At 37.2% G+C, this 9,359-nt stretch overlaps 1 protein-coding gene across 1 annotated transcript; it reads left to right on the top strand.

Moving 5' to 3' along the window:
* The first annotated feature begins 3,957 nt into the window (after positions 1-3,957).
* Positions 3,958-8,007, top strand: LOC149065282 (uncharacterized). The gene is made up of 2 exons (XM_089254210.1): positions 3,958-4,355; positions 6,616-8,007. The coding sequence occupies exons 1-2, from the start codon at positions 4,214-4,216 to the stop codon at positions 7,308-7,310; spliced, it is 837 nt and encodes a 278-aa protein (XP_089110336.1). The 5' UTR covers positions 3,958-4,213; the 3' UTR covers positions 7,311-8,007.
* Positions 8,008-9,359: the final 1,352 nt, after the last annotated feature.

The following is a 9,359-nucleotide window of genomic DNA, read 5'->3' as shown; positions in this document are numbered from 1 at the left end:
ATTTGTTTCCCGGCAGGTTCGGAATCGAAAACATTAATTAATCTTCACAGTCAAAATTCTTCATTGCTGATCAGTGGTCCGGCCCTCAACCGAGAGGCCCCCTGGAGCTGATCAAAGTGGTCCGGCCCTCAACCGAGAGGCCCCCTGGAGCTGATCAAAGTGGTCCGACCCTCAACCGAGAGGCCCCCTGGAGCTGATCAAGGTGGTCCGGCCCTCAACCGAGAGGCCTCCCGGTACTAATCGAAACGATCCGGCTCTCAACCGAGAGACCTTCACTGATACTTGCGGGGAAAAGCTACAGGCCCGTTTACACGAGGCAAGCGCTTTAGTTGGTAACTTAATTTTTAGTTGCCAAGTACGATACAATGTATGCAGACGATAAGGGCCGTTTACACGGCTTTATTTGACAAGTGCAGAAGTGATTTAGTTGGTAAGTCAGATAAGAACTGTTCTATTTTTTCCGGTTAAGAAGACGTATGCGCCAGTGGGCGTGTCGCTGGAGGGTCATTTTGCTCTCTCACGGAGGGGTTTATTTTGATCTCAAGCGTGAACCTGTTCATACTCCGTCGTCTCCTGTAGTTTCGCTAGAATTCCGCGGAAATATTGGATGGTGAGGTGGCCAGAGGACACAACCTTCAAGTTTGTTGAAAAATATATTCGCCATAAATGTTTGTTCAACTATAGAAATGAAAATTACCTTAACAAACAAGCTAAAAATTATTCGATGTTGGAAAAAGCTATGGAATATTCTGTCGACGTGATGTCAGGAGTGGAAAAAAAATTGAAGATTCAAAAATATATATCGGGTGGGGAGGATTTATATATTAAAAAGTGGAGGGGGGTTTCGAATATTTCTCTCGTCCAGAACGAATTTGATGCCATCTGTTGTAAAAATACATGATCAAATATTTAACATAAAGATGCCATCTATAGATTAAATTAAAAAATAATGATTTCGAAAATTTGGAAATAATTTTAGTTTAATGAATTTTTATTATTTAATTTTTAACCCTTAGAATTTCCTACGAATGCCAAGAATCTTCTCCTGCATTTTCGGCTTACATAATTCATAATTTATCTCCTCTTCAACTTCGATTAAAATATCATATAATCGATATTTACAACTTGGACGAGAAATACAGAAATCTTATATTTCTTCTCGATGACTTGCATAAGTTTATAATACGTTGTGTATTCTTTTTTCCCCTGTGGCGTCATCTCTCGCCCCCCTTACGTGGGTGCAGAGGCGAGAAAAGGGGACAAGCGAACTGTTTCCCTTGCGTGACCTACTTCTTGCTCAGTGTGTTCCTCTCGCGCAAGTGATATAGTTTCTCCTTTTTTATTGAATAAATTTATATTCTTTAAAAAAAATATCATATAATGTGGTTCTGATCACAGTATTCTTAAGTTCTACCAGATCATCTTCATCCATCGTTACGAAAGCTATGAGCTTTAAAAAAAGCACCTCTCTGAATGCCAGATAAATAAAAAATTATTACTATTATACTCCCGCGCGTTGTGCGTCTGTCTCTCTCCGTGGATTTGAGTAGACTGAAGCGCGCATGCGCTGACTGCGCTCACCTCCGTAAAAATTATCCAATGAGCGCCTACTTTCCATTCATGGTGTGGACAGTTTCAAAAAGAATCGGTAAGTTAAAATTAAGTTGCCAACTAAAGCGCTTGCCTCGTGTAAACGGGCCTTACGTCGAAGTGACTAACAACATCGGATGTCCGATCAGCATAAAAATTTGACTGTTGATGATCATCAATTGGTGAGCCAGTATCTTTCTTTTAATGTCAAATAGAGGGCTCCATGTTGTACTAATCTATTGTTAAAATTGACTAACTTTATAATTGAATTTAATAAATAATATTTCATGCGAAAGTTTATTTGCAATCATTTTCCACTTATCGTTTGCCACTTTATCACTGGATATTTCGAACCGGGCAAGCAACACCCATAAGGGACGTTGGAATTTTGGGACCTCTCTCTATTTTGAAGCTAAACAATTGAAGGGGAGGTTAAGCTGATGGGCTCAATTACTACAGGAATATCCTTTAAAGTTTGAATATAGAAAAGGTTCGACCATGCAGGCCCCTGATGCCTTGTCCAGAATGCCCACTGTAGTGACCGTCGAAACTGATTTTGAGGAAAATATTGATAATAAATTGTATTTGTTCTCGTTTTTGGATTTACCTGAGTTAATTGTTTAACAGAAAAAAAATTACCAAGATATTATACAGTATTTTAATGATAAATCTGTCGGAAGACAAAAAATTGAAAAGTATTTTTTCGAAAATCAAAAATTGTTTTTTAGATTCAGGAATAAAAAATTGCTAGTAATTCCTCCACCATGTAGAGAGAAATTTTTGACTGAAATGCACATGGGAGTCAATAAAACTCTTCAGCGATGCCGACAGCGCGCGTTCTGGCCCGGTATGCGTAAAGATATAAAAAATTTGTCCCGTCCTGTAAAAAATGCCAAACATGCGAATTCGACAATACGAGGCGATGGGGAGGCATGGTGTCAACCTCTGTTAATCATCCAGGAGAAATGGTTGGGATTGACACCATGGGCCCCTTTCCCGTTTCTTCCAGAGGGAACGTGCATCAGTTAATCGTCGTCGATTATTTCACAAAGTGGGTAGAGTTATTTCCACTTTTTAGCAACGACAAGTGCAGTTGCTAAAAAGTTTGTTCATGAGATATGGCTTTCCTAAAAGATTAGTTTCCGATAATGGTTCTTGTTTTATATCAAACCTTATGAGAAAAACTTGTAAAGTTCTCCAGGTCAAGCAAAGGTTCACAACCCCCTATCATCCTCAATCAAACCTTACCGAGAGATTTAATAAGACAATTAATCAGATGATCTCCTGTTATGTTGGTGATAAACTTAATAAAATAAAGACTGGGACAAAAATTTAACCTTTTTTGGTCTTGCTATTAGGTCGGTTCCCTCGGAAACTACGGGTCAGTCGCCAGCTAAATTATTTCTTGGTAGAGAATTAGTTTCACCAATTGACTGGGCTATGGACATACCGGTTTAGGAAAAGGTAAGTTTGCCCGAAAACTTACTTAAGCAAGTTAAGGAAAATGTCAAAAAACAACAAAGGAGACAAAAATACATTGCACATTTTTAAGCAGGATGATTTGGTATTAAGGAGAATGCCCTGCGCACTAGAACGGAAATGCAATGTTATGGCGAAGTTGAAACCACGATGGGACGGCCCATGTAGGGTCCTGGAAAAAATTTCACCTGTTGTCTACCTGATAGTGGATTTGTCCAATGATAATGTTTATAAAGTCAATGCTTGTGACTTGAAAAAATTCGTTAGTAGTGACCAAATCGTTCCTGAAACTGTCCCGCAGTCACCTGAGAGTAGAGAGGTCCTTGAACAACACACTTCCAGTAAAGGCCCGTAACACGAGGCAAGCGCTTTAGTTGGCAACTTAATTTTAACTTACTGATTCTTCTTGAAAGTGTCCACACGTATAAGTGGCAAGTAGATGCTCATTGGATAATTTTTACGGAGGCGAGCGCAGTTAGCGCTTCAGTCTACTCAAATCCACGGAGAGAGAGAGACGCAAAGTGCGGGTGTATAATAGTAATAATTTTTTATTTATCTGGCATTCAGAGAGGTGCTTTTTTTAAAGCTCATAGCTTTCGTAACGATGGATGAAGATGATCTGGTAGAACTTAAGAATACTGTGATCAGAACCACATTATATGATATTTTTTTTAAAGAATATAAATTTATTCAATAAAAAAGGAGAAACTATATCACTTGCGCGAGAGCAACACACTGAGCAAGAAGTAGCTCACGCAAGGGAAACAGTTCGCTTGTCCCCTTTTCTCGCCTCTGCACCCACGTAAGGGGGGCGAGAGATGACGCCACAGGGGAAAAAAGAATACACAACGTATTATAAACATAGGGTACGTCCATAGTGAACCGCTTCTCGCTTCTCGTCTCATCGCGGCGGGCGAGCGGGGAAAAAAAGATCGTGAAAACTCATTGAGGTGGTCATAGCGCGCCCGCCTACCTGCATTTACTGGCTCAAACCGCTTTTAACCGCTTTAACCGGAATGAATTATTATTTCTTTTTCTCGCTTGAACTGCTCACCGCTTGAACACGCTCGGTGTGTTGTTATCTTCTGGTGCACGTGGTGTTCTTGTCCTCTTGAGACTGCACGTTTTTCTCTGTTTATATAAAATGGACGTGGATAAAGATATTTTAATTGCGAAAGTATTCCTGAAAAGTGTCATTTGGAACAAAATGTTGAAAGGCCACGCCAACCGCAACGTTGTTGACAAAGCATGGAAAGAGATAGCTGCTGAATTGAATGTTGAAGATGGTAAGTGAGAAATAATGTTTCATTATTATTCGTTTTTGACTCAGCTTATTTATAGATCATTATTTTTCAAACAACTAGAGCAGTATTTACTCAACAAACCTATTCACTGCATTTCACAATATTGTGTGGTTAGATTTTGCTGAATATTTTTGAATGGGACTAGAGCAGCCAGTTATTAACAACTAAGTTGAGTAAATATTCAAATTCAGTTTTATTTATTTCACATCATAATTATTAATCAATATCTTTGTTTGCATGCATAGACCCATGACAACATAAATATACGTTAAATTACATATTGGCAATTACAATAGAGCTATGAAATGGTTAAAACAAAATTACAAAATATTAATCGGTGAAAACAAGATATAAGTAAAAACACAAAATAACAAATATTAAGAATACAAACTATACAATGCATAAAATAAATGAAATGTAAGCACATAAAACATCAGGAAAACTGTGTAAGGGGTTTCAGTCAAACAAAGTACGGAAGTTATTCAACACAGAAGAAAACGGAAGATACTATTACAATTTACTGTGCATTAAGGTTTGCATAAGGCAATTTAAAGACAGTCTCATCGTGTATAACTTTAGAAAACTGAAGCCAGTCTCATCCAAAGTTGTTCAAACATTGGATAACCAGTTGCAGGGATTATTTGGGTCAAAATCCATCAACAACATAAATACTACACAACAGGCAAATGAATCGAACCAAAATGAGCGACCATGTACTTATCAACGCTAAAACATATTACACTGATGTGATAATCACGTCCCGTCAGAGACGTTGTGTATTCTGATTCCTAGCAAGTCTGTGACATGAAAATTATGTGACATGGAATTTTCACGTCACACAATTTCCACGAATCAGAACTCACAACGTTTCAGACGGGGCGTGGAATCACATCATGTCAGTGTAATGTGTTTCGGCATTAAATGTCCTGCTCCATTCATTTGTCAAGCTCCAATCCTGTTTAAGTTGGTCTGGAGCAATTCCTTATCGCTTTGATTCCCGACTATGTCCATTAGCTTCACATCATCTGTGAATTTGCTAGCAATCCCATTGATACCCTGATTGAGATCAAGTTTATAGATAAAAAGTGAAAAAGGTATGGGGCCAAGGACACTTCTTTGAAGAAGTCCACTTAATTGTGTAAGTAGGTTACATAAAACAAATTTCTTGTCAAATTTAAATGGTCAGAAATTAAACATTAAATTTTATGTACGTGTTTATGCATTTACTTTTCACACATAACTTAAAGGATATTTTTGGAAGTATTGCGCAAATGTGGATCTGACGTTTTCTGCTTGAGTTGCAGGCCTCCCTCTTCTTTCCCAACTGACCTCGTGTCCTGCAATGTGAACATCAGACAGGTTTCTATGCATTCCTTCTCGGTCAATTACGACATTGTGCAAAACACAAATGCATTTGACTATTTTATCAGCGAGACGTGCTGAGGTCTCTATTGATTTCGAAAGTATGCGCCATTTTGAGTATGTTATTCCAAATGCACATTCCACAGTCTTTCTGGCACGTGATAATCTTTCATTGAACATTTGTTTTGTCTCGGTCAGTCCCTCACGTTTATAAGGCTTCATGATGTACGGAAGCAAAGGGTATGCCTCATCCGCAAGAATAACGAAGGGAGCTTCCATTTGACTGTGCGGCAACATTTCTGGTGCAGGAAACTTTATCAGCTCTTGGTTGATGAAATTAAATAACTCAGATGCTAAATATGTCCCTCCATCGCTCTGTTTTCCATACCCTCCTACGTCAACAACTATGTACTTGTAATTGGCATCAACAAGGGCCTGCAGTACCAAGGAAAAATGCTGTTTGTAATTGTAGAACATTGAGCCTGAGTTTGCTGGACAAACTAAACGCACGTGCTTTCCGTCCAGACAGCCAACTACATGCGGAAAATTCCAAATGTTGTAGAATTCTGTTGAGTTTCTTTTCAGTGACTCAACAGTTGGAACTGGCATGTGTAGTGGGCACAGTTCAATCCATATCGCTTCCACTGTTTCCTTGACTATGTCAGCAACAGTGGATTTGCCCATCCGGAAACTGAAGGCCAATGCTCTGAACGATAGTCCAGTCGACAGATACCTAAAATGAAAGGATATTGAATTTATTCAGTTTTACTTGCATATTTATTAATATTAAATGAAAATAGAATGGAAGAGAAAAAACGAAACATGTATGTTGTGGTTGAAAACATTTAGAGAAACTAATAATTTTGTTTGTTTTTTTCAGATGGGGTTCTGCGTAAAAAGTGGAAGTATCTGAGAGACCAATTCGCAGTAGAAATGGGAAAGTTCCCTCCTAGACGTTCAGGTGATCCTGGCAGTCAAACGGTATCTAAGTGGCCATATTTCAAATCGCTCATGTTCTTAGCGGGCATCGTCAAGCCAAGAGCCTCATCGAGCAACTTGAATAGCAGCAAAACTGATCAGGGCAGTGAAAATTTTGAAATGATAGCTCACACTGCTGAGAGTGGAACAGAGCTTGCGGATGGTAGTCAGGAAACAGAAATGCAAGATTCTGACACCCAAAACACAGCTCAAGAAATGCAGCTGGATGAAACCCCAGATCTGCCAATAAAAAGGAAGCGAAATGATTCAAACTTCAGGTGCAATGAGCAAATGATAATAATTGAGGAAAAAAAGACGTCTTTGTTGGAACGCATAGTGCAAGAACGCAAACGTGATGACACGGATGATGCTTTGTTTTTCCGCAGCCTTTTGCCTTACGTAAGCAAAATACCGCAGGAGGTGAAAATGCGATTTAGAAGTCGAGTTCAACAGCTAGTTGACGAGTTCGCTTTCCCAGACACTCGAGCCAGCCCTAATTCAAGTTATGGTACCTCAAACGACCAAACTACTCAAATATTACCGCATGAAGAAATTATTGTGGAGGTGAACACCGCCTCAAATACAATTGCGTGGTGACAAAAACTGTCAAAAACCTAAATGAATGCGTTTTGATCACTATAGGAATATAACATGATGAAAAACTTTTTGTATATTACAATGTTTTATTTTTGAACATACATTTATTACAACAATTAAAACAAATATTAATTATAATTTGCAATTTTGAATTTTTCAACAAGAGTCTAGAAGATATAAAATATAGTTTTGTGGTTCATTTTATCTAAGCTACTGCTAACCTGTGTTCAATTTGCTAAGTGGAATAGAGCTGCTTATTCAAAATATGTATGATAGGGACATCACAGTTAGGTTTAAGACTTCAGAACATAGTTAATACACTAATTAAACCCATTTATTTTCATCTAAAAATTTCTTTGAGCTCAGTGTGTATTAATTCATAGAGTTTTAAAGAGTATTTTCAACCAAAGAAAAGCTGATGGGACTTGATACCCAAAACATTTTTTTTTGCACAGTTATTGAACATTGATATTAAATGAACATTAAAATTAAATACAGCTTCAACTGGAAAACCATTGCATTATAAATGCTATTAAATATACCATATCATAGTGCAGAAGTAAGAATAACTAGGTTTGACTAAGGATAAGTTAAGAAGTTTCTTAAGCTTCATGTAGACGCTAGCATTACCGAATTAAATGTCATTTTAGTTTTACAATTTAATATTTTGATCGCTAGATATATTTCAATGTTTTAATTGCACAATAAAAGTATCAGTGATTATCTAGATAATTTATTAATAACAAAAATCATCATCACATATATGATGTAATGAACTTTTTTAAGCACTCATCTGTTTTAAAAAAGAGTACAGCAGATGGTTTATATCAAAGCACATATATAAGCAGTTGAAGAAATTTTGGAAGGTCAAGAATCATTTTGAATCAGAGAATGTCAAATCATTCCATAGTTTTCCCTTCATGTTTATGCTATGCTTCATTCAAATTGCATATTTCATAAGAAAAAATATATATTTTTTGTTCAAAATAATTCTGTAGAGAGTAGAAAATTATTTTAGAATCATATTAAATATTTATTCTTTGTATAGCATAGCCACTTTAAACATTACATGCAATTAAAAGTGTGCATTTCCAATGGAAATTTTTATATTGAAAAGCAATATTTGACGTTTTTGAAGTAACAGTTTAAACCGTCAAAAACCTGCCAACCCCGCCATAAAGTATATTAAAAAAAAAATTCCAGTTTTAATTAAGCATTTTTAGAAGCATAAATAGGCAGATGGACAATTCAGCATAGTGATTGTGTTTTGTAAATAATAATATTCCCTTCCCACTTTTTCCAGATTTAGAACTGGCATACCCTGAAAATGCTTTGAAATGATTTTTAAAGTAAGCTAAGTTAGTATTAATTCAGTTACATGGTATCTCGAACACGTCACACTCATTGTCCAACCCACAGTAAATTGGTGCTAATTAATTATCAGCTGAGATTCATAGGCATTCAAGTACATGCAACATGGCTGCATGGCCAGAATTAAAAAGAACTGCAATACGTGTCCGCAACAGCATTGTTTGTAGTTCGCTTAGACAAAATTGTCCAAATCACACCATTGAAGCTTTTTTGGACTTCAGCGCCATACCATGCAAGCACTTTGAAAGTTTTTTTTAAGAGGAAAGGTAATTCCGAAGTAACCAGGAACTTCCTACCAGTGTAGCTTTTACTAATCATTCTCAATTTGAAGACCACTAGAATATATAACGTTTTTGCTGCTGTTTTTCCACTTGAAGCGAATGCTTTTGTATAATCACATTTCACAGTGACGTTTCAGCGCAATCTGAATCTCGAATCCTTCTTCAGTGTTGCAAGTCAGATACCAATACAGAATTGTGAAATATTCTATTTCCTTTCAACTTTTCACACTGATCAGTTGTCGTGGATTCCTTCATATCAGCAGAAATGTTCAATTCTGATGAATGAACAATCCTAATAGGCCTATCAGTGGTGGAAATGTCAGCGGGGGGGTGTCCAGCATCATGGATGTTCAAAAAAGCATTAGCAATTGTTTTTTACAGAGATAGAAGTTATAAT

This window comes from Pholcus phalangioides, unplaced genomic scaffold, assembly GCF_987345545.1.
Source record: "Pholcus phalangioides strain wild (caught in Gottingen) unplaced genomic scaffold, Ppha-v1.0 ptg000040l_1, whole genome shotgun sequence".
Taxonomy (NCBI): domain Eukaryota; kingdom Metazoa; phylum Arthropoda; class Arachnida; order Araneae; family Pholcidae; genus Pholcus; species Pholcus phalangioides.
Note: the sequence above shows the minus strand (reverse complement) of the source record. Positions and strands in the feature narration are given on the sequence as shown.